Genomic DNA, 24967 nt, shown 5'->3' with positions numbered 1-24967 from the left:
CCGTTCTACTGCGTGTAAACAAAGGCTTTTTATCATCCAATAGGAAGATTATCAATTCTCGATTCTTTGTTTCACTTATTTGAATAATTTCGACTTTCCTCTTCTTCGAGACTCGTTAATTAAAATCATAGTTGAACGAATGGAACGTGGTCCTCGCAAAGGGTATAAAAAGGATCGCGAGTCGAGAAAGAAGATGAGTATAATACACAAGTATATACACAAATATACGAGATTAATCCATGTATAGGGTAAACTCGTGCATGCGAATCCATGTCGTTCTCTGGTTTTAAGTGTTGATTTTCATTTGGCGTTTCCATCTCGGATTACGTTACGACGCGTTTACGATTGAGTGGCAAGAATGGCAAAGGGAGGGAGTCGATATCTGGCGTTGCTGCTTCGACAAAACTCGATACGTTGCTGCATGGTCGTTGATGCGGAAGGAAAGACGCGTACATGTGTGACGTGCGATGCGAGGCACCGAGTCCTCGGGAAAAACGTGGATAATCTTGCTGAAAGGGGAGGACCAGAAGCACCGTCGTACGTCGTCCTATACGCGTATACGCATATAGCAGTACGTGTGCGATGCAAGGTGGCCCCGTAAACATAAAAACTAGTAATACCAGCTCTTTCATACAACATTCAAAAACCGGATCCCAACAACGAGACATACCTACCCTCCTTAGCTCTTTCTTATTTATACCTTTCTATCTCTATATACATACATATACATGTACACGCAGAGAGATTATTTTCCAAGTTCAGCCTCCAAATCCCTGCGACGACGACGACGACGACGACAACGACGGGACGTCTCTCGATAAACGAAGCAAACTGCACAAGTTCCTCGACTTTCAGTCAACGGCAACTCTTCTTCCACTGGTAACGAGCGCTCGTTAATTATCGTTTTTTAGAAATCCATTGTAACGCGAGAATTCCTTTTTAACGAGAAAATTCTACTATATCTCTATTCGAAAATATCCAAATTAGCAGGTGCGTACCTGACGAGTGATGAGTCAACTTTTCACTTTATTCGTGAACACGATACATTTCGAGAAGATTAGATTTTTCGAGTGGCTGTACTTCAGCAAAGAGGTTTCGATAATCAAGTTTAAATAATTCTTCCGAAGATAACTCTGTGATTATATATTCTTACTTTGGTACACAATTCAAAGTATATATATATATACACACACACACATATATATATATATAGTAAAATAAGCGAGTCAGGGAGAGAATGAAACTTTCTCTCGATTTTCTATATCTCTTCTCGAGCTATTTCCAGCTCTGCTACGGATAACGCACCGTTGTGTCTAATAAGATAAGGTTTTTCGATCGTTTCATTCTCTAGCGTAAACCACAGTACGTATCTAAAGTGTTAAGATTCAGTCAGCAGTAGTATTGTTATGATTATGAGCGTTAACCCGACCGAGTGATTCTGTCCGTAACGTTGTGCAGCTGTCGAGCGTTGAGTTGAGAGTCGAGTCGAGATGGAAAGAGGAGTGAAACGTTATTATACGCACAGAGGTTGGTTAGAGTAACTGGACGGATCAAACGAGTCCCCAATGTCCCCATTTGTATGCACCCATGTTAGGATACGTGTCACTCGGCGTTACAAGGAAAATCCGACGTGTCATTTTTTCCAGATGAATCGCTCGAACGGACATTATTTTCCTCATGCTCCTCCAACAAATCCAAACCTCTTTCTCTCTCTCTCTCTCTCTCTCTCTCTTCAACCATCTTGCAACGTCGCAGCGTAATAAACTGGCAAGCGAAACATCAATGGAACCTGTAAATTGGACCTGCTACAATTACCAGCGCGATCCAGACTGATTTTATGTTTACCATATTACTATATATTCATTCTGTAAATATTTTTTACTACAAACCTTTCGCTTCCGTTTTATAAAAGATATATACGGGTGTTTACTTATTGTATTTGTATATATATATATATATATATATATATATTCGTGATTATCTTAGCGATGAGTCACGCGTAGCACATTGGGCGTTTGGACCGGTGTCTTTAATGTGTGAGTAAATACGAAGAAAGGGGATTGAAAAGTACAAAAGAAACATAGGGGCTCGAATTTCTAAGGCTGGAGTGGCGGGCTTGAAAATTGCTTTTTATCCTGCAGCCAATCAGAGAACGGCCCAAGGATCTCTTGCTCGTGACTCACGAGAGGCCCGGTTTGTCAATGCGCGCTTTTATGCCAATATATTTCTTCTGAGAATGTGTCGCGCTTACGCATGCACGCACAACGATGACACTGTGCGTTACACGATGATAGGCGTCTACAAAAATTCCGATAAATCATTTATAATTCTTCCAACGCATAAATCCTCCATGCAAGAGTTTATCGACTCGGTACTTGGGGAACAATCGTGGTTTGATACGGGGCGATACTCGATCCTTCGATTCGTTACCAATTTTCAGCCTCTTATCTCGTGGAAGCTGAGATTTGTTACAGTCGAAATAAGTTTATCGTTCGGTTTATCGTATAGCCGCGCGCTTGGCGGCTGATAAGAGGTTTATAGTGCGACGTTACGATTCTCGAGGGAATTGCCCAGCTCGGCGGAGCGACTAAAACGCTCTCCGAGAATAATTAAATCTGCTCCGAATACTCCAATCTCTTTTGCTTATACGTAAATCAACAAAGGGAAAACTCTAATCGAGTGAAACATTCCAAGAAAATTGTGTATAACGATACGTAAACATCTTCCTATATTGTATAAATTGGCGGAGGGAAACGGAACAAATGTAAATATATTTTGTACAATTTAATACGTGCAGGCTAGGAGCGCGTTAAAGTTTTTACATTTTTTATCGTACTTATATAGGAGAGAAAGGCACAATATCAACACTGGGTCGAGCAGCCTCCGGGAAACGTCGTCCTCCCCGAAGTGAACGGTCTGCGCGATAAATTGCTTCAAAAGTAAACAGTAACGGTATGGTACGTGTGTACACACTGTACAACGTAAATATCCTTGACTCTGTGTCTTACAAACAAATAAAATAGATTCAGTCCCCCCGCTATCTGGCCGTATACATGTATACACTTTCCGTCGCAGCATTTATAGTGCAATTTACGCCACTCTTATAAATTACAACTAGACTGACAAACAATTGCTAAAAGTCAGTCCCGTCAGAAGCTTTAATTCGTCGATGAATCACGCGAGATTCGTTTTATCAACGAATAAAGGCAACATTAATTCAGGACCGATACCCGGCGGCAATATTGCATAAGTTTAAAACCTAATTTATTTCATCATTCGTACAAATTGACACTGATGTACACGAATCGATCGATGAATCGAATAAATAACGTATTTTTTCAAGCTTTTCCTGCTACCAAGAATAACGTAGAAGGGAAAATGTTATAAGCTGGACGATTTATTTCTGCAAAGCGTTTATTTTTTATCGCGGCGAGTATCGTCGTTTATAATTGGATTGTATTTGGTGAGGAGATTAGTCGGTGTGAGTGCTGTTAACGATTTTCTCGTGTGAGGAGGCTTTGCGCGTGCGTGCTTTTGTTTGAGACTGAACGGTGGTGGGGGGGAGTATGGCAAAAGAAGAGCGTCTCGCGACGAGCCGGAGCATCGGGCATGGCGACCATGGCGACGGTCATGGAGACACGTGTCACGCAGGTGCACACACGTGAACCACGAGTGAGTTTGAGATCTCTACGCTGTAACTGTTAAGGCGGCAGCAGAGTTCAACGCCGCGCTTAATTAGTCCAAGAGGCCATCTTTGCTCATCGTTACATTCACTGTTGCACCATTACACGGAAACCTTACATATCGATACTCTGCAATATCCGTCTAGCTCCGAGTCGCGGCGATTAGGCACGTATGTAAAATAATTGCCATAAAATACCGCAAGTCCTCTTCCAGTGTATACGTGCTGCTGATCCAGCGTCGAGCCATGTGGGTTACCACATGTGCTTCCCGGAATGCTGCTGCTCGATAATGGCACACTTGCCGTTTACACCGTTCACCAGACCGACCCTGCATCTCACACGGACATCTTCTAAAAATTCCAACAATTTTTCGCAAACCAAACTTTTTTATTCGAAATTATAATCTTTGTTGTATCCATACATATATATATATATATATATATATATGAATTAAAAACTTTTTGTTATGTCGGAGTGGTTGGTATTATCCATGATTTCTGTTCTTTGTTCAATGTATAGCATAGTTTTTTACTTTAACAGGAAAAAATTGCTGGAAGAAATTGTAGCGTTGACCAATCGTTGATATTGATAGTGCATGGTGAAACGAGAGAGCGAACATCGGAGGTCAAAGTTAAAATCAACGGAGACACGTGTCGGTTGGTAGAAGGAAGGAAGCCGTCATTAACCACGAAGCACTTTACGTCATCGCAGTGTTGCTGCTTTGTGTGTTGGATGTGTCGAAAAACGTCTAGTTCACACTCGGCTCGGTCGAAAACAAAGGAATTCGTTCTGCGCGTACTTCCAGCATGGAATTACCGAGAAAGATCGATCGTGCTTCGAAGCTTTTCATTGATCGATGACAATTTGTCTGTTAATGATCGATCTCATTCAGTATCAATCATTATGAATTAAAAATGTTGATAAGAATGAGTGTTGAATAGTGTATGGAGAATATAGAATGTAAAGCTAGAGGTTTTTGAAACGATTCGAATGGAGGGGGTAATAAAGGAAGGAAGAGACAGATATATAGATTAAGACAAAAGCTTTGAGCATCCGCACAAATTGATACATATATATATATATGTACACAAGAAGTTTAAAAGCTTCGGAGGCTGGTGCGTCTTTCTTGCAGAAGAAAGCTCATCCATCTTTTCTATTCTCTCTCGCGCGCGCGCAGGAAGAACAGTAATGGTGGTGGTGCACTTTTAGAGCATATCCATTGTTACTTTTCGTCTCTGTTTTCTTTTCCTTACCCCCACCTCCTAACCCTTCTCAAATTTCTCTCTTGTTTATATCGCCACCCCACCATTCCAATGTTTACAAAAATCGGCTGCAATCGTTATCCACATCTTTACCTATATCTATATAACTCTTCAGCAGCTGCCAAAACAATTATTTATGATTTATCTTCAATGGATTCCATTGAAACTACCACAACTACTATTTACTCGTGCGTCATTCTCCAAATTAACATATCTTTGCTCGATCATCGATTGGAAACTTTTGGCTTCGCATCGAAAGAAATACGTGCTCGTCCTTCACAGTTTGCTTAGCTCCAATTGATATTCCATGCACGAATGTAATTTCAAGATTAGTATAACGGTATAAACAAGCGCTTCACTGCCGTCCCATTCCATCACGCATACGCCTGTGTATCGATATAACTAAATATTTTTCTTTCTTCGTTGTAACTCGTCTTTAAACCGTATTTTCCTCATTTCATAAAGTTTTTATTGATAAGTATTTCATCTTTATTTCCACAAAGTTTCCTATACAATAAACTTTTCTCCTTAATTGAAAAAATTTTTTAGTAACAACACGATTGAAGTTGATGGTCCAAATGAAAAGAACAACGAATGATAGTAGCGGAATTCTTTATCCGCTTGATTCTACGTAGAGTTTATAAACTGCACTATCACGGATAACCATGCTCTTTATCTCTTCTGCAAAAGTTATCTCTATAGTGACAAATAAGAAATGGATTATTTGCCCGATTACAGACGGGAAAACTTCAATTGCCACTTGGATTAATTTAACGAAAATTGAATCGCTCATCTCATAGGAGGGGTGGGGATAATAGCTAAAAGAGACAATGCTCTTTGAAGGATTCATTAATCGCGTGGTATATATATGGTAGGTTCGCGGAACCCGTAGGTCAAAAACTCCCGTTCCAACCGGCGCGGCGGTCACTGCCACCGAACGAACCTTGGAGCCTTCGCATCATCCAAACTCTCGAATCCATTACTTGGAAGTTCAACGAGAAAATATTTAAACTCCCCGCATAATGACGAAACAATAAGAAATTTTGTCAGATACGAATAATTAGTTTAATTACCTAACCATAGAGCATCGTTCATTCACTCTAAATAATTGCTTGCCGAATATATTATGTATACCATTATAGATATAATTTTGCAATAAAGTCGTTAACTAACTAACGCTATTCAAGAAGATATTCATTATAGATATACCCACACGCGACGTTTACAAGTTCTCCGGGAAGCAATGATCATCGAGAGTGGATTTTGCATTTTCCTTCCATTGAGTCGAACCGCTAGGTTGGCTAACGGCTCATTAACTCCTTTGTTAGTTTGCCTCGTAAGATCATGGTAGCTCTATTGAATGAAACATAATTTTAACAAGTGCTTGTTTATTAATTTTTGCTGGAAAAGAGCTGAGAGAAAAAAATAGAACTAAAAACCCCCGAGAGGTGTGCTCAAAATGCAATGTAAGAAATGCTTTTGAGCTTTATTGGGCAAAGCGCGTTAATTATGATAGAAATTGTAATTAGTCTGGTACAGCAGAGGGCAATAATAGAGGATAGCGGTTGTTTCGTGTGCGTTGCCTAACTTCGCTTTGAATCATACTAACACAGCTCTGCTCGCTGTGCTCTACAGTGCGGACCAATCAATTTCCCGTGGTGTAGCCATTAATTTGGCTGGATTATAGGGTGTAATACGGTAAATACTAAATAGTACCTAAGCTGTAGAGCTATATATAAAGGTAGAGTGTATTTTTCGGTATTTTTCACAGTGAAAAGAATGTTCAAACGTCTAGAAAAATGTAACGGTGCGTTTTACTGGAGTTTCCGCTTTTGCGGTTGCGTTTTCCCGTAAATGAGCGGTCGCCCGTGTGAATTATTGGTCGGCAATACCTGACTGGCTTTGCTCATCAACCAGAAGGTAGAAAAGAAAGAACGCGATGAACCTTTGAGCCACGCTTTACTCGCCTTTCATCCATCAAGCGCAATCTTCGTTTTCCTCACTTGTAACGCGATTCGCAGAGACAAAATTAAATCGTCTTGCAAAGTATATATGAAAGACCAAGCGTGTCATAGGGATCGGACAATTCTTCTCCATCTCAAGCTGTTCTCTTTCATTTTCATGTAAAGTATAAATCCAGAAGAAGCACGTGAAAACTTTCCATGGGTGTAACGTATAAATAATGACGAGTTGTTGAATTTTAAAAAATTACCATATGCGTGTGTAGGTTGTAGGGTGGTTGGGTGAGGACTAACTCATCAAGTGTATTTTATAAAAGGCCATTTGTAAACGAAAAACAATGCTCAACGCTTTTGGGTAAATATTGATGCTAAAAGAAGGAGAATTAGTATAAACAAACTTAGGGCTCGTAATGTGAGAAATAACAACAAAATAAACAATAATGTAATGTTAAGTTTATAAGAGGTTTTTAGCGGTGGATGTGTATAGATTACAGAGAGGATTACATAGGTCCATTTTAGGCCGGCATTGCATGGCGCGCGTGGAATGGCACGTCGGACACGCGTGCGCGGCGCGGCCGCAAGTGCGAGGAACACGACGAAGCGACTGATACAGTCCAAACGCGTCGCTCCACGCGCCATGCGATTCCGCGGCTTCGGACAAAATATAAACAAGAAGCAATATCGTATCGTCGAACCTAGGCTTCGTAATGTCACAAATGACGACGCCTGAAAAAAATATGTTACGTGAATATTTTGCTTAGTCTCACGATATCTCGTACCAAGTTCAAATGACGTGCTAAACTTAATGGTGCAACATTTCACGCATATATTCGTTCTCTATTCCTTTGGAACACTATTCGGTTGTTCGTTTAACTAGACACTTCATTCTCGAGATATGACAAAAGCCGACCTTTTTTTATTATCGGATTTTTTAGTTATGGCTTTATCGCGTAGCTTGCAAAATTAATGTATGTAATATTTTCTAGGTTTAAATGTATAAAGCAGCTGATGAATCGATAGCTGATAGTCCTAGCGCTTTTGTAAATTGCAATATTGCATACCCCGTGCCACCCCCCCCCCTCTCCCTCTATCAAGCAATACGACACGCACATATGCCATAGGCATGTCCAGCACACAGCAATCACAAGAGAATTATTGATTTTTTTGTTCAACGAACAAGAGGTGAAATTTCATACCGTCCAATAGGCTATCTATCACTCGCAGGTATTTAAAATAATCGTATTTAATTAATCAATACCCTTAAAAGTTGCACGAGTCCACTCAAGTGGTTAGAATTGTATTAAAAATTTGCTAAATAAAACAGAGTTTCTTCATCGTTTAAAAATAAGTTACAGCTGCAGTTTTTGAAGGAAAAGTTAATATTCATTTGATCAGCGATGCTTTATTCTATGGGTGCTAATTGACAAATTACACGCAGAGTCCCAATCCGTTGCTTGTATATTTGGATGATAAGTACACAAGGGGGGAACATTTCGTACGACATCCGTGGACGAGCACGAGTAACATTTTTGCTGACAAGACGAAAACGGATAAGAGCAGACCACTTTCCGCCTGCACCCCAAATGAATCACTAATCGAGTTATGTTTTTATTTCAACAGCTTGTCGTCGTCGTCTCGCCTCGTCACTAGCAAAACTTACCAGAACTAAGAGGAAAATTCTTGGCGTCTCAAATTCCAGCCGCATATTGTCATTTTTTATCTCATTTTCTTAAAACCGTGATAATTATTATTTTTTTTTTTTAATTTACATTAACTCATTGAGATTTAGAATTAATTGGGTAAATGTTAACAAAACAATTAGCTTACTGGCGGAGATTGAAAAACTCGAGTTTTTTTCTCTTCTTTTATCCGACCGAAGAATTGCCGGCAGGCAGGAAATGACAAAGCTCGACTTTTTAGGTTTCAATGAATACATCTGTATTGATCTCGAGAACGATTAGCTGTCAATGGATACGAAGCTCTTTGCAGCGAGTTCACCTTATCGAGTAACCAATGCGAATCATTTTTCAGCTCGAGCAAATAAATACTCGAAAAGCAACTGGAAACGCGTGTCGAGTGAATGAATTTCCACTCTACCACCACTACTTCTGCTAGTTCTGTGTTGCAAAGATCAACCGTTCCATTTTATTTCCAAGGATCTCTCAAAGAAAACTCCAAGCGAACAGTTCCGATTTCTCTGGAAAACTAAACTTAAATTATCTCTCTAAAGCTTATCTTATTATTCAAGACGGAACAATAATGACTTTTGAAAAATTAACAATATAATTATACACAATACTGAAGGGATATTAATGTATCATCGGGTCTTTACCGAGAGTTCAAAACCAGACGTGATTAACGGTTAAATCGGAAATGTAGGAAATGCTCGGTTGTATAACGTTAAAGCAGACAGTCTGGCTACACGAGGAACTATCGCGACAGTCGCTCACTGACATCCCGTCAGTTTTCTGTATGCTCCACAAGTGTGTGTTATTAACACATTACTCATAGGATATCTCTTTGATAGCAATAATGGACGCGTGCATAAACAGGTCATTGGACCGAAGGAAACAACACGATGCACGAGACTCTTTGTAAGTACACGGAGTACACGAGGGCAAAATAATCATCGGTCCAATGTTTTCAAGAAATTCCGATAAAACTCTTCCCAAACTTCATTTTCTTCTCTCTTAAGACCCGCACTCACACGCTAGAACCATCGCATGCTTCGTGCATTTGGCTGAAAAAATTATTCAATGCCAAGAGCGATAAAATCTTGGAGAGGAAGAGCATCCGGACCGTTTGCACGTTTGCAAGGTACAAGGACGAAATAAAAATACCTGGATTTTCTAGGAATGACCGTTGAACACACGATTGCAGCTTATAGTAAATAATTCCATTTTGATACACGTTCCGTAAGAATATAGCGGCTAGCAATAATGAAGAACGAAGGGAAAGAAAACATAAAATGGAAGAATGAACTTTACCTAAAAGGAGCATAAATTGCGACGGTGGAATGAACTTTACCAAATTGGAAAATCCGACGAGTTTGCGTGACATTTGTGAGTGAAAGGATCGATCAATGCTAGAAGAGTAAATATGTGTGGTTGGCGGTTTGGAGCATTATTACTATATAATTTCGATAGAAAGATTATTTTCAGTGTGATTTGACAGCCGCGTGTTTACCAACAGAGACAGCCGGCCATTTTCGGGAGTGCAGCCCTCTATGTGCAGGGCGTAACCGCGCAGTGATGTACTGCCCTAACCCTCAAACGTACATTTTTCAGACACAATCTTCGACTCTCCGCGTTTCATCAGAGTTATTATGATCCTACCTTCTGGATAAGCCTGCTTGCTTTGGATAAAATCGATGAAGAGGTTGGTAACGTTGTACAATTGGCCCATGCCTTTTGGATAAAATTTCGTCGTGGCATTGTAGGGTAGTCCTGTGGTGTTGACTTGCGTGTAGTTCACAGCCTGCGAGGCCATGATATCGTTCAGCTGCCGGTCCAGATCTTTGCTGATGTCTCGCATCCGATGAGCCAGATCATCCTCATCCTGACAGCTCACCCAACACGGCACGAGCAACACGAGAATTCCAATCACAAACCAATTTTGAGAGAATGTCCGCATAGGTGAACACATCTTTGCACAAACATTGCGACTAAGAGACATCGTAGCGACCTGCGCCCGAGACGCGTCGCTACCGACTGCCCGTAGTGCTCGTCCTTTTCCAACCAGCGCCATTCGGCCATTTGGAACATTGAAATCGAACCGCTACTCCCCCACTCCCAGGCATTCACAGTTCCCTTCCACTCGTTTCACTCGTTCGACTACCGCTGCTAACCGCGTTCCTCGATCCCGCTCCAATCGCTCTTATTCATCTCCAGCCAAAGATACTTTATTCATTTTTCATAATTCCCGTTTACCTTCGTTTCTCCCTTGACTGTTTTACGTTAACCATTTGTGCAAAAGTCCAAGAGACACGCTTCGACGACAACCTAATTCTTACATTTCGTCAGACGTCAGATGAAGTCTGTGAACATCCGTGTGTTCGAAAGATTGCTTCTTATTGGCTTAGTGTTTGGAGTTTAGAGACGCGTTCGAGCACGTCTGGAGTGTGGAATGTGGATCGCGTGGACTTGCCGCCAGGCCAAGCCATGCCAGATTGCCAAGTGGCAACGACGCTTCTACCTGCATTCTAGCTCTAGTACGAACAATGTGCGGTTTTCATCGATTCATCTCGAATGGCAATTGTCTATATAGTACAAAAATGTATTACGAAATGATATTAATGAATCGGTATTACCCTTATTAATGAGGAGAACTAGATTTCGTTCAGTCGTGTGTACTGGGTATTGTATATTGTTATTGTTTAAACAAGACGTTGATCTATTCCAACGGAACGCTATTGTTACAGGCATCCAGTGTCATAATTGTGTCAATGGCATCTCGTGCTAGCATGTTACGTTTTTCTCACATAACATAGTAGGAAAAGAATTGTCCGCTTACAGCAAAGGAAAGTAATTTTAATGAGCTACTTCTCAACACTACGATGATCATCGTGAGAGTCCACTGCAAATACCCTTACAGCTTCGGGCTAATTGCAATTGTGCTATAGTAAACAATATAAAATGTTACTTTACCTCATTAAAAATTCCATAAATTTTATGTTAATGCTTTTATTACCTTACTCCTACAATATTTTTGTACATTTTCAAAGTTTCAGACTCTCATTAACGCGATAATTGTCAATAGGATAAACGCAAGGTGTAATCAGATTTTCTCACTTTACCTATTATCTCTCATTTACCTCTTTTGTTTTGTTGTCATGCTAATTGAAAATCGCCCGAGTGCAGTTTAATTTTCTCTTTTGTCCTGTAAACGGTATCGATATTTTATGCGTTGCTTCCTACGAAAGTTACAGATTTCTTCCAGACTGAATTTTTTGCTCGATGAAAACTTTCACAAAAGGGTTTCACGTTACGAGCGGGTTTAATCAATGAGGAAAAAGATGTCTTACAGGAAATAATAGATTCGGAGGTACGAGGGAAAAGATGTTTTACAATTGGAAAGTAAATTAGAGTCTTTGTAGGTACGGAGCTGTAATTACATGGTACATCTATATACTATTAAGGTCGTTAGAAAAGGGTACCTTCGAATTTTGTTAACGTTTAAAATTCAATCGAATTATTTGCACGAATAAAAAAACTTGAATTGGAGAGCGAGAGAAATATAGATGGTGTATAGAAAATTGGGTTAGGTCGTTAAACATTCTATTACATCGTTTTTAGACCGATGCCTAATTGTTTTTGCGTTAACCTAAAAATCTCATAAAAATGGGAATTCAAACTGAAAAGAGTATTTAAATCAGCTTTCCTACCCCAACATTAATTGGATAACCAGAATCGATTTTACACATTGAATTCAGCGAAATAAAATAACACAGCGATATACATATATACTATACCGCCGTAATCGAACGACAAATTTCAAAGCACTGCGTAGGTTGCACGGAAACATCTAACAAGATTTTATTACTTATAAAATCGACGACGGTACAGTTTTACGACTCTTGAAATAAAAGCGTGTGGCACGAAATTTTCCATCTTGTTTTTTATCATTCAATAAAATCTTATGAAATACATCTGATGGAAATCGCGATACAATTAAATATAACGGTATACATTTATGTAATCGATGAGTGGTCTATCTTTAGTAACGTACCGGTACAATTCTAAGTATCTAAGTGCGTATTCTATGTATAGTGTGTGGGATAGTAATTCAATCATTGATATTTATTTGGATGAAGCAGCCATGTAGAAACTGTATGAGAAAATAGTGCCTTGGTTTGAACGAGGCATAAAACTAGGCTACATTTCACAATACTCTTTTAGAAATACTAAAATATTTACTCTAGAAAAAATCGACGAGCTTTTTAACATATGTACCGCCTAAATAAGATGTAACGCTTTATTATAATAACGCCTATAACTGGTATGAAAGCTTTACATCTTCCAAAGCAAAGGTTCTAATTAATGAATGTTTATGAAGTAGGATGTGTCGACGATGAAATGATACTGAGTTAAAAATAGAATGTTAAAGCTGACAGAAGCAGCCTTGGAATTTCTGTAACGAGACAGACAAATTAACGAATGACAATTATCAAGAAGTGTAATTTTGGAGTTTCATTGGTCTGGGTAATTCCTCGTGTTTCGTGGTGTTTTCCATTTTAAACTTGGGCATATCCATGAGGGATGGTAAACTGGCGTCCTCTTCTGGATTCACCCACGCGGTGAGTCTGTACAAAAATAAATGCAACACGCATTGAAGAATGGCGTAAAATCGACTTAATACACTATTCTTCGAAAATGGTACGAGTAAACATACCCATCAGCCATTTGAGACACCGGCAGCCTTTCCATATTCTTCGAAATAGATTCTTTCATCCTGTCATTAATATCATCCAAAGAGTCATCCATCGTCCCACTGCTAATTTTCACATAAATTCTCTCCACCTCGCTCTCCTTATCCCTCTTCTCCTCCTCATTGTTCACCACGATGGTCGCAGTGGTGGTAAGTTTAATTTTATCGTCCCTGATCACGTGGGCTCCGGCCTGAGAATCCATGAAATCCACTCGAGGGTAATCATCGCTGGCAGAAGCAGCAAGAGTCAAGTTTTCGGGCAGCTTCGATCGATTCCCTTGGTTTCCCTCGTGTCCTTGCGAATTTTCATTCGGCTGATCGTCGGGTGTGTCCTGGTATCGATGGAGAACATTGTTCATGTAATAAAACTGTCCAGGCCTTCCGACTCTTCCGGGACCATCACCGTTCTTCGGCTGAATCTTCAGAGGCCTGGGAACCTCGGTTTTAACCTTATCGAATTTCCGTTCCGGAAGTACCGGGCGAGTCGACTGCTCGTCATCCACCGTAACTGCGGCAACACTTTGAGCCTTCGGCGGTTTCGAAGTGGTCGATTCTCTGGTTACTTGCTGATAAGAGCCAATGGTTGATCGGTTCTCTTTATGGGATGATGGCGTCGATCTATAAGCTTGCTGGGAAGCATCGTCCCTCCAAGTCTCGGGATAGCTGACGGAATTCGGTTTCAAGGTGTAATATTTATCGTTCGGTTTACCCGAATGTTTAGCGTGCTGCGTGCCGACCCATTCGTCAGAAAAACTCACCGTCACTTGCGGTCTCTTGGTCGGAATTTTCGTGCCGGACGAATGATGTCCCGGCGGCCTCTTTGTTGGTTTGTATCTATTCGGTGGATGCGCGTGAGTGGTCTGTTCACCGTGATGCGTCACTGGTCTCTTACTGGGTCTTCTGCTCGGCTTGGAGGGTGAGGAGGGCTGATAAGCGAGAGTCGTCGCTGTCAGACTTACAGGTTTGCTCCCCAAATTGCCCAGATGATAAGAAGTTTTTGGCAATTGGGTTGGTCTGCTTACGTAAGCACCTCCACTACCACCACCCAAGCTCACGTGGTGGTCGTAGTGAGTCGGTGACTCTTCGGTTGGTCCCTGATAATAAACATTGTCTTGGAACACTGGTCTACTGGGTTTTTCATGGATTATCAAGCCATTCCAGTTTTCAGGAACGCTTATAACCGCTGGTCCCGGTTGATAAGATGCAGGTGGTCTGCCCCAGTCGGAACTTCCTCCGTAATGCTCGTTCGTGTGCGAATAGTGAGATTGAGGTTGAGCATTGGTTTCGTAGGAGGATGGTCTCTGATCGTACGAATGATCTTCGCCGTGAATGCTACCGTAACTCGATGGAGGATTCTGCCATGGATCCGGATGGTAATGCGCATTCAGATGTTGTCCATTGGGTACATTGTACTCGATGTTAACGGATGGTCTGATGTAATTTGCCGAATGATCCTCGTAATTGTCCATCGGTTGTGGCGTGGGTCTCTGTTCAGGGTTCGTGTAGTAAGTGTACAAAGTGGGCCTGGGACTCGATACGGAGTACGTCTCGTAAATAATATTGTTGGTGGTGTAAGTTGGTGGCCGGAAACCAGTACTGGGTGGATTTGGATTACTGGGGTCGTCGTAACGATGTGGATAGTACGCGTCAGGGTTGTGCGGATTGCTCGTAAAGGAGGGAACGACCATTGGTATTGGTTTGGCCGGTGGAAAATTATCAGGAGGGACGAACTCTACGTTGAGGTGCGGAGGATCGTAATTCTGATGGGGTGGCCGCTGTTGTGCGTGGATATAATTCGGCGGCGGAAGGACCGAGTAGGATGGTTTCGTGCTTGGCTGGTTTACGAAGAACTGAGAGCCGTAAATGGCGTCGTTTACAAAGACCGGTGCGTTCACCGCGTTGTTTTGCACCGATATAGTGAAATTGTCCGGATGTCCCCAAGGTTTCCTAACTATGATCCTGTTGTTCTGCTGGATGCTCGCTCTGACCGGTTTGTGCGCTTGCGACGTCACCTGTTTCGTCTGATCCCTGTTGACGGCCACTTTTCGCCGAGATTGTAATTCGGTCTCTCGGGTCGAAGGTTTAGCGCTGGTACTCGAGACTTCGGGTCTGGCAGCAGCAGCAGCGTCAGGTTCGAATTCCTCCTCGGCTCCTCCGAAGAGACTTCCCCAGTTGGTTCTAACCTCGTTGGACTTTTCGGTCCAAGGTTCCAGATTCATCTGGCCGATGGTCTCGTCTTGGCAGGGGACTCGACGATTCTTCAGGTTGTCCGGTAGCAAAAATACGAATGGTTGAATCGTCTCGATGCTGTCCATGGTCTTGCAGAGAACCTGGGCCAGCGTGACGCGTCTTATTTGCTGAAGCTGACCAGGAGTAAAGCTGCTTCTATTGTCAAAATTCTCGTACCAAAATCTGTCGCCTCGTCTGAGGTTGCCGAATTGTTGGGCGATTATGCAAGCGAACGTTGGACCCACCAAACCACCGGAAAGCGAGTTTTCAGCGAGACCAGCCGAGAAGAGATCTATGTCGCTGGCCGAGGAATAAAGCAACTTGAATTTCTCCACGGTTTCTAACGGCATCACTCTTTCCAGATCTTCGAAAGTCTCGATGGGCGACAGACCACAAGGCTCTCGCCACGAGACGTAAGCAGGAATTCCATGATCCCTTCCTCGTTGTATATTCAAGGACGCCAAGTCCATTCCGAAACGGAAGTGAGGCGTTTGGAATAGATGATTCGTTAATTCCTCTGCTATAAACTCATCTCGCTTCTGCGAGGGTTGATTCACCAGACCCAACAAAATACGATCCACGGAACCTACCGTCTCCAGATTCGCAGGGTTGCTAAACTCCTCGTGAATCGTTACGTCTGGAAATAAGCGTAATATTTCTATAAGCTATAAATATATACTCTATCTGTAACTCAAAACGGATTAATTAAACTCACTGTTTAGCATTGGCTGATGTTCCCCAGTGTACCTAACGAAACTCTGTTGAACCATCGAGTGACCAAACCTATAAGCCGCCGAGGAGAACCCATTGGCAATTGTGGGATTCACCTCAGGATCGTATCCCTCGTAATATCCTTTCTTCAGCACCTCGAGGTCGAATATTTTCATGACTTCGGGACCTGTCAAAGCATTTGCCTTGAGACTTTTCTGACTTTTCATGCATATGTATATACATTACGAAGGTGAATAAAGTTATATAGCTTCACTTGCCAAGCACGATAGGAAGAAATTCACGATAAGTGATGTGTTGGACGATAGCGGCCACGATTTTCCTCGTTTCTTGGAAAAGTTTCTCGTCGCTCCAGTGAGGATTGACAACGCTGAGCTCTGTAGCGAATCTGTTGTGCAATCTGAGGAACGCCACGTGAAGGGAAGTGAGTGCTGGTTGTTCCGTCAGTCTTCCATCACCGGCCCTGAAGCAGCTCGAGGAGAGAGACCCACGACGACAGAGATCGTTATCTTGACGCGGCGAAGCTGAAGTTCTGGACTGAAGTCTCCCGTACTGAAGAAGACCTGGTAGCGTAAAACGGTTCTTTTCTCACATTCGAATTAAGCGTTGCGAACCAAATATTTTCAGGTGTTTTTACCGCTGCGAAAGATCCGTAAACTATCGCTCTGCAAGGCGTTGCTGCTGTAAACGGTAGAAGCGTCGAGGAAGCTGGTCACTTGGGTCAATTGCTCCCTGGGTCCGAAGCCACAATTCTCCCGAGGTGCTGGGCCGCTTCTTACAAATTCCAAACATCTTACGCCCAAGGAACCGAAGAAATTGTCTTGCGAGCTCACGGCTATCGGTAGACAGTGAGGATGCTGAAGAGATATAACTCGTGAGGAATCGAGACATTTGGCAGAGGTCAATGACCTTTCGTGGCGTTACACGGATCACAGTCCCATAGGCAATCTTCGATCAACGACCTCGATGACCTCTAGGGTCTCTAACATTTTTCAGATAGAAATGTAATTTATAAGAGTGTTTACCATAAACTCGGGTGGCTGGAAACCAGCACCTCCATTCAAGCAACATTGGGGTACCGTACCGTTGAACCCTCTGCTCTGAGCGGTGGCTGAAAAACATTCATGAAAAAATGAAAAACGAGGAATCGCTCGGTCAGAAGTACAAATTGGATGGATCGCAGTAGGAGAGGTGGGGATAATAATGCAGTAGGATATGTTAAAGTTCAAGGGTCCGATCGTATCCGGTTACATGTCCTACATACCCGTTATATCGTGATCGACGAACTGACCCCACTGCATGAGCATGTGCGTGATACTGGCCAGTGGTACGTCACGATGCTGATGGATCAAGTTGGTTACTTCACGTGCACTCGGCAGTGGCCGACCATTTTTGGCCCTTCTCACGCTTTGTATACCATCCTGGTATGCCGCCGGTAGAAACCTGCAAATTTGCACATTCTTATAATACCTAAATTGCGGGAAAAGAGGAATGCAACATATTCTGCCTTGGCAGTTTTGTTACTCTCGGACGAACCTTTGCATGCTGGACATTGCTGATCCCCACCAGAGATGCTCCAAATTGTTGCAGCTACCATCGGAGGTCCTGTACTTTAAACTGGCCGGTGGACAACGAGGTTTGCCTCTACTGGGACATTGTCTCTGCAACGTACTCATTGCAGAATTTCGAAAGAGAGACAGGTTCCTCGTAATATCCGGAAATCTATAAGAGACGCGATTTGACATTATAGTCGAAGAAGAGTTTGTCAACTCGTTCTGATATATAAGCATTATATATTTACTTCTTAGCGAACATGGTGGTTCCCTGAAGAATAGCGTAACCATATCTTGCCAAATTTCTCGCTTCCTCCGTTTGTCCATTGAAGGCAGCCACGTACCTCGCAGGGTTATCCTCGCTGAGATAGAGTCCTACAATTTTTTTGATCCTGCCTCACTTATACCAGTAATTATAATATAGAGTAAGGAAAAATTCAAGTTTTTGTCTATGTACCCATGGAGTACAGCTGGGGTTCCTTGATGTAGTAAAGGTCGTTCATGGCTCGCAGTCCAAAATTTGCAGCTTCTTGCATGTAACTGTCCCACGCTCCTGTCGCGTCACTCTGGTAGCTGGACTGATAATCACCGTTGGTTCGATTCTGATTCGGAGAGCCCGAGGTTTGAAACTCGTCCCTCGATGTCCCCTCCGACCGAGGATCCTCGTCCTCCGAGATGTTTCCTAAACTCGTGTTTTTCTTCTCGATCAACAACGTTTTCTCCGGGATACTCTGCATCTGGTACGTTGTATTCTCGCTGAACGAAACATGATTTTCCAAGGTATTCGGTGTGGATGAATAATTGGCAAGTATGTTGGGTCCAGCGGCCCCGTTTCTCAGCACTTTTCGCACTTGATCAACAACATCCTCGGTTCTCGGTGTCTGTTTGAAGAACGCGTTTTTCGATTGATCCATCAAAGGCTCCCGGCTGTCCGTCTGTGCATCTCGCCGGTCGCCTCGCTCGTTTGCCTGCAGTCTCGACCAGTCGGGATACGAGTTGTTCCATCTTGCAGCCGCCTCCGCGAAAATTCTTCCTCGGTCCACTGACAGATTCGATGTCCCAAGGTACGGGTCAAATTCGAATATATCCGGCATGTTGATATTGACCTTGGCTACTGGCGTCAGGGCGGAGGACAGGGAGGCGACGGAGATGATGCTGCTGAAAAATTCAATTATTCGTCAATTCTAAAGACAATTTAGTTGTTATTGAAGAAGAAGAATAAAACACGGGAATGATCTATTTTCTAACGTTATCGATCCGACGAATGTTGTTCCTCCCCTCCCTTTTTTAATCGTACCCACGGATCGTTGTATATATATACGATATACACACTACGCATATGTAAATTATTACACTCGGGTCCATAATTTATCGAAGGTTCCGTTATATTTCCATCGTGATTCGAGGAGCTGAGAGTTGGAGTGAAAAGAATCTGTCGATGAGTCAATAAAGCTACGCACGTTGAAAGTGGCGATATGTGTAAGAAATGACATTACATGTGGAAGCGCGGCTCGGAGTGAGTGACGGACGACGAATTATGACAAGATCGATTGAAAAAAAAGTTTGAAAAGGAATTATGAAAAGAGGGAGAGTAACGGGACTGTGGATTGTAGAACACCAAAGGCCGAATTAACCTCCATAGTAAATTTCATCAAAATAGTACAAAGACTCTTCTATAGGAGAGATTCTCGAGGCGCGGAGTAGCAAGAAAAGTAGAAATCCTGTAATTGCTCGGTAGTATTTAGTTTAAGTTGGAAATAAAGCTATGGTATTGGGAACATTGACACCTCGTCTAAGGGTGAAACAAGTCCAACGAGGAAAAAAACTTTATATACTTTTCTAGGTTCTCGCTCGCACTTTGACTAGCAAAGAGGATACGTACAGAGATAAAGATCAAGATAAAATTTCATGCGAAGCACGTGAGCCGGTTAGTTGATGCTTACAAATCAATCTAATCCCGTAAATTGAAGTTTATTCCTTTTTTCACGCTGCATATTACGTTGTTAGAAAATTGGATAAACGCGTGAGAAACGTATCCCGTAGAGATCTTTGAAGAATATTATTTGTTTACAGGATGCTTCAAGGTCGAGATCGGACAAGGAATGAATTAACTATGTTGTGTAATATAGACTCACAGTGCTAAGGAGTGCATCCTGTGTGGCGAATTATCGGATTCAAGAGAAGTAACGACACTCGAAGATAAGCAGCATCCTTGAGGAACCTTGGTGGAAAAATCGTGGGGTGGAGTGGAGGAGGATCCGAAGCGAGATTCTCCCTTGATGTATCGAAAGAGTCGAAATGGGATGGAGATGTTGCGTTGTCGCGATGCTCGAGTAAATTTCCTACTACGCGGTCTTCTCCGGGACGGTTAAGCAAGTACTAACCAAGCGGCAAGCAGAAGCAAGTCGATCGACTGGTCTTATCCGTGAATCACATGCCGTGCCACCCCGCGGCTACTTTTGCGCTTTTTACGTTCCTCATCCTTTTTGCCGATTTTTACTGTTAGCTATGTACCGGCTCTTCCCGCGTCAAGCTACTCCGCACCTGATTTCGGTCTTCTGCCACAATCATAACTCGTTAACGACCCTGCTTTCTTTCTTTCTCTTCCCCCTCCCCCTTTCCCTATATATCCTGTATATACAGATATGTATATACGCTAGACTGCAATTACGTGTTTAATAATCATTCCATTGTATATATAGATATACCGTGTTCATCATCATCGTCCTCCGACAGGTTTGTATTTTCCATCAAATTTGTTAGAGTCGAAGCTATAGAAATGATGGCGGAAATTACCTTGTCGTAGGGTATCGTCAATTTTTAGCGGCTTTCTCTTGAGCTTGCAAGCTCGCGATAGCTTTGCCAGAGCCGTAGAGCACCTTCGCCCGCACCTGTACTCTTCTGGTAGCTCCGACTGCTCCAGTGGCAGAGGGTGTACTTCCGGTACCACTACCGGAAGTAGAGCCCAATTGCAAGCTGTTGCCCGTGTAGTTGGCCCCTCTACAACTCGTGCAGCCTTCCGACATTTTTTTCCCTTTTCTTCCTGAAAAAGATTAAAAGTTTTTCAATAAATGCTCGAAAAATTGTTAAGTTTATCGTTGCTATCCCAACTGTTGCTTTATGATTTTAGCAGTGTGCTTTTTTTACGCTACGAAGAATCGTCGGTGGTCGGGTTAAGTACATATATATATATATATATATGCGTGAATTTAATTCGCTGGAACAATCGATGCTTGGTCTCGTGGTTTGCTCGGCAGGTACGCGAAACACTGGCTGACCTTCCTTGCCTGCCTTGCCTGCCTGCTGCCCGCAGTCGGTTATAATGTACCAAGTGCTGCTATGACCCGTGTGCCGTTCACCATAAATTCGCAAAAATCTAGGTTAATTATCCAAATGGCAATGTGAGTCTAATTTTCTACATCGGCAACTTTTTTCTCTCGCTCTTTTTCCAAAATATCACATCGCCAAAAAACCATTTAATGTTTCTTACGTTAACAGTAACATATTATCACAGTAAACAATATATACTATAATATTTCTTCAGAGGAAAATGAAAGAAAGAAAAAATCGTAATAACGAAGAAGACGTTGCGGTATGAAAAATGTGAGATAATTTAGCTGAGAATGAAACGAACGCGGTGCATGGGTAGGTCAACCGTTCCACGGATCTGGCTTTTCGTGCCACTGTTATGACATCGCGACAACTCACTGTTAAACGCCCTAGCACAGCTAATACGCCACACAGAAATTCTTTCTCGTTAAAAATATAAAACTGCTTTGTGAATTTTAAGGGCGGATAATAAGGAAGATGCGTGAGTTTGATGCGTTGAACAAAAGGTGCAGAGTGGATAGTGTTAAAAACTTACGTTGTGAAAGAGACTAAAGATTCGAAGTGGTTGACGATGAGTTGACAGTTGACTCGAGTTTCGATTGAATTTTGGATAATTTGGAGGATTCGCAGGGGAGAATCGGTAAAGAGGAGATTCGTAAAAGAGCTATTGGCTTCTGGAAAGCTGCTGTTAGACGCGTTTGTCCGTAGATTTGACGAATAATGGTGAAAAAGAAAAGGGGGCCGGGTCCCGGCTCGAACGTTTCTGTTTCGTGTCCGTGTTCGCTGTAAGCGTCGAAGGAACTGATCGGCTGTGTTCCAAATAGCCCGCTCAAGCCAACTCGTCTCTCTTTTCTTCCTTTCTTCCTCCTCCGCTTCCTCTTCGCTTCGTCTTCTTCGTCTCCTCTTCTCCTCCCTTCGTTCACCTCCCGTTCGTATATACAGACGCAGGGGGAGCAAACTCTTTCAGATTTGCACGAATCACCTTCTTTCTTATAGTCTTCTAAACTCTTTCAAATGTAGTCTGGGAAAAAGGTATAGAGTTTCTACTCGTAAGGAAGGGGGGCAAAGAAAGAGAGAGAAAGAGAGCAGCAGTGGTTTATTTTTGATACGTTTAGCCCTATTCTTCGAACCGTAACGCACAACAGATACCTACGGACACACGGTTCTTCTTACTCCGTGTACTAGTGTATATACTCTAAATAAAAACAGCTTGGTAAATAAACGATACGCGGAAAGTAAAGAGATAAAGAGAGAGAGAGAGAGAGAGAGAGAGAGGGACAAAGAGTGGGGGACTATGCGGTTAGCAGAGGTAAAGACTAACCTAACTGCAAAACACAACCTTCGATTCGTAAAAATTCGTCTGGCGAGCGGTCGGACCTTGTGCCCCGCATAATTCTTTCGCAATGCACACATACGTGCAATAGCGAGAATAAAATACATATCCTTGGATAGCCGAGAAGCCATCGACGCTGGTCACTGGGAACACCGAGGACCCAATTTCCAACCGCACTTTTGCCTCTTACTCCTCCACCTCTTTGCTCGACCACTGGATACACGCGACATCGAGCGCTCGTCTCATTCAGATTCCATATTGAAACGGATAAAGTTAATCCCCCCTCCTCCCATAATTAAACAGAAATACAACCGTATATACATATGTTAACAAAGTGCAATCTGTTGAAAACGTTTCTCCGAGCGTTTTCCACACTACACGATTATCCACGTAAATAAGTTTCTATATACAGAATGGAAATGTATATACATATATGCATGTGTTGGGTGAAATCCGACGATTGTTAATTTCAATTGATTTTTGCCCCGAGAGAATTAGCCGGGACATTTCGCGTTGAATAAGTTTCAGTGGTTGACTCGAGCCCGTGCAGCGGATACTGATCCACTTTGCATGTGTGCATACACGTGTCAAATTGCCATACTAATCCCACCGATAATCGTGCAAACGATTTTTCCTCGTAGAAAGCACAGCGCGACTGTGCGCCAATAATACATTTGCACATTTGTTGCGAGCCGTTGTTTGCATGGATATATATAAAGAAAAAGAAAGAAAAGCAAAGCGATCGAATGATTTTAGTGCTATCGACGTTAACGCGAGCTGGTGTTGTCAGTAGGTCAATTCGGTAATAGGGTTATACGCTCCGGGCGGATCCGGTACACGATATATATATATATATATATGATACTCGAGGATCTTGCACACGTTGCATCGTCAAATTACTTAATCCGTGCGACGACTATATTTAACAAAATTTTCGATCGATGCAATAATTAAGAAATAGTGGGACATTTATTTCTTTTTCATTTTTTACAGCTATATGCATTTTGATATATATATATATATATATATATAGAGAGAGAGAGAGAGAGAGTGCAGGTGTGGTTTCTTGCGCGTTTATACCATATACACATGCACATATACGATGCAGTATACGAGGCGAAGCAGTGGGTCAGTCAACAACGGGGTCACAAACAACACGGGGCGACTCCGAAGCGCGCGCGGGTCAACCAATCGCGTTGATCCTTCCAGTTGAACGCTCGTGACAATGAGCTTTAACTGTACTAGTGCCGTATACACGTCACACAGCCACGCAAAGAAAACTTTAAATCCATAAAAAAATATTCAATTCTCCAAAGTCGAAATTCGAAATATTATTCTCTCGCGGAGAGAAGATTGATCGCGCTGTAGATTTATCATTATTATATTATAGAGGTAATTGCGCAATAACAAGCCGTACGCACGTCAGTGACCTTCTTACAGCCTCTGCCTCTGTCGCGTATATAGCTATAGCGGCTCCCGGTAGTCGTGCACCAGTGTTCGACTATTAACGTGCAATCTATCTTCGCTCTGTCCATCTTAAGAGCGTTTGCACGCTGAATGCAAATCGTCCCTAAGAATGCGCCATTTTCATCAACGTAATAACGCATTGTAATACGCTGATCGGGGCAATAGCTGGCAAATATTTATCAGTGGCATTGGATGAAGCGTGAGAGAGAGAGAGAGAGGAGGAGTCATGCAAAATTCATTCATGCATCTCGTCCAATTTGAAAAACGTGTCTGGGATAGCGATTACCCCTATTACTAAAGTCACGTAACAAGAATGATCCGTTACTTACCAAAAACTTTCTCTGGCTTGGCAGAAGCGTACGGCGCGCGCGTTTTGCGTACTTTTCTTCAGCGCGGCTTCGCTCGTCTTGTTGCGTTTGATGACATCACGCGTTGGTAATTGCGCTTAATTAACGCGCCCCTCCTGAAACCCCGGCAGCATATAGCTGGCCTCTGGGAGCGCTTGTGAAATGTTTCATTATTCCCTCTAATATAAAGAGAAAAGCCGATGTTCTCGGGAGGCTCGCTCGGTGCTCACCGGAAGACCAGCGATGGCGACGTTCGCGCGCTATTGTAGCGCGTAAATTGGTGGAGGGGATGGGAGGAGGGAGGGGGGGGGGGGTTGAGAGCATAAATAAGGTAAGGCAAGAGGTGTAAGTAAGGAAAGGAAAAGAGTGGGCGGTATAGAGGAAAAAGATGAGACGCGAGAAAGAAGAGACGGAACTGGGTCAGCAGGACTCTCGGTCGTGAGAGTCGCCGAGGCTCCGGCTTCCTTTCCCATTGAACGTTCGCTCCTTCCTACAGAAATTCTCCGTGCCATCCTAAGATGAGTGTGACGTCCTCGAGAATCAAATCTAGTGTTCTTTTAAAATAATTCATCCTTCTGATCGTTGCGCTCTAGCGAGATTTAGCCTACGGAGTATACAAGCCAGTCGATAAATCTTAAATACAACAT

At 42.6% G+C, this 24967-nt stretch overlaps 2 protein-coding genes across 13 annotated transcripts in view; both read right to left on the bottom strand.

The window, feature by feature from the left end:
- Positions 1 to 10629, bottom strand: part of LOC136780525 (prominin-like protein) — a 32397-nt gene extending 21768 nt beyond the window's left edge. For all 8 annotated transcript variants that reach the window (XR_010823768.1, XR_010823769.1, XM_066738944.1 and 5 more), the window contains exon 1: positions 10242 to 10629. Coding sequence is in view for 6 of the 8 variants with exons in the window: in XM_066738944.1 (XP_066595041.1) it covers positions 10242 to 10581 (340 nt within the window). In the remaining 2 variants the exon portion in view is untranslated. The remainder of the gene's footprint in view (positions 1 to 10241) is intronic.
- A 962-nt stretch (positions 10630 to 11591) lies between these two features.
- On the bottom strand, positions 11592 to 24427 carry LOC136780545 (uncharacterized). 5 transcript variants are annotated; one of them, XM_066738981.1, is made up of 12 exons: positions 24303 to 24427; positions 20640 to 20882; positions 18301 to 19001; positions 18092 to 18218; positions 17827 to 18012; positions 17555 to 17733; positions 17316 to 17401; positions 16928 to 17147; positions 16551 to 16853; positions 16277 to 16459; positions 13297 to 16198; positions 11592 to 13207 (listed from the first exon to the last, which is right to left on the bottom strand). In XM_066738981.1, the coding sequence occupies exons 3-12, from the start codon at positions 18935 to 18937 to the stop codon at positions 13072 to 13074; spliced, it is 4959 nt and encodes a 1652-aa protein (XP_066595078.1). In that variant the 5' UTR covers positions 18938 to 19001; positions 20640 to 20882; positions 24303 to 24427; the 3' UTR covers positions 11592 to 13071. The 5 variants fall into 5 exon arrangements, with proteins under 5 accessions (XP_066595078.1, XP_066595076.1, XP_066595079.1 ...); XM_066738979.1 differs by having other exon boundaries at positions 20640 to 20886; positions 24303 to 24418; XM_066738982.1 differs by having other exon boundaries at positions 18301 to 18998; positions 20640 to 20886; positions 24303 to 24418.
- Positions 24428 to 24967: the final 540 nt, after the last annotated feature.

Source organism: Prorops nasuta, unplaced genomic scaffold, assembly GCF_024137725.1.
Source record: "Prorops nasuta isolate Cenicafe-Biocafe unplaced genomic scaffold, Cenicafe_Pnas_1.2 PNAS00019, whole genome shotgun sequence".
NCBI classification, from domain to species: Eukaryota; Metazoa; Arthropoda; class Insecta; order Hymenoptera; family Bethylidae; genus Prorops; species Prorops nasuta.
The sequence above is the reverse complement of the archived record's forward strand: the minus strand, read 5'-3'. Positions and strand labels throughout refer to the sequence as shown.

Coding starts and splice junctions, on each gene's coding strand:
- LOC136780545 (XM_066738978.1), bottom strand. Junction 18,219..18,300: donor ACCCCAGCTGTACTCCATGG/GTACATAGACAA, acceptor AAAAAATTGTAG/GACTCTATCTCAGCGAGGAT. Junction 13,208..13,296: donor GTGTCTCAAATGGCTGATGG/GTATGTTTACTC, acceptor ATTTTTGTACAG/ACTCACCGCGTGGGTGAATC.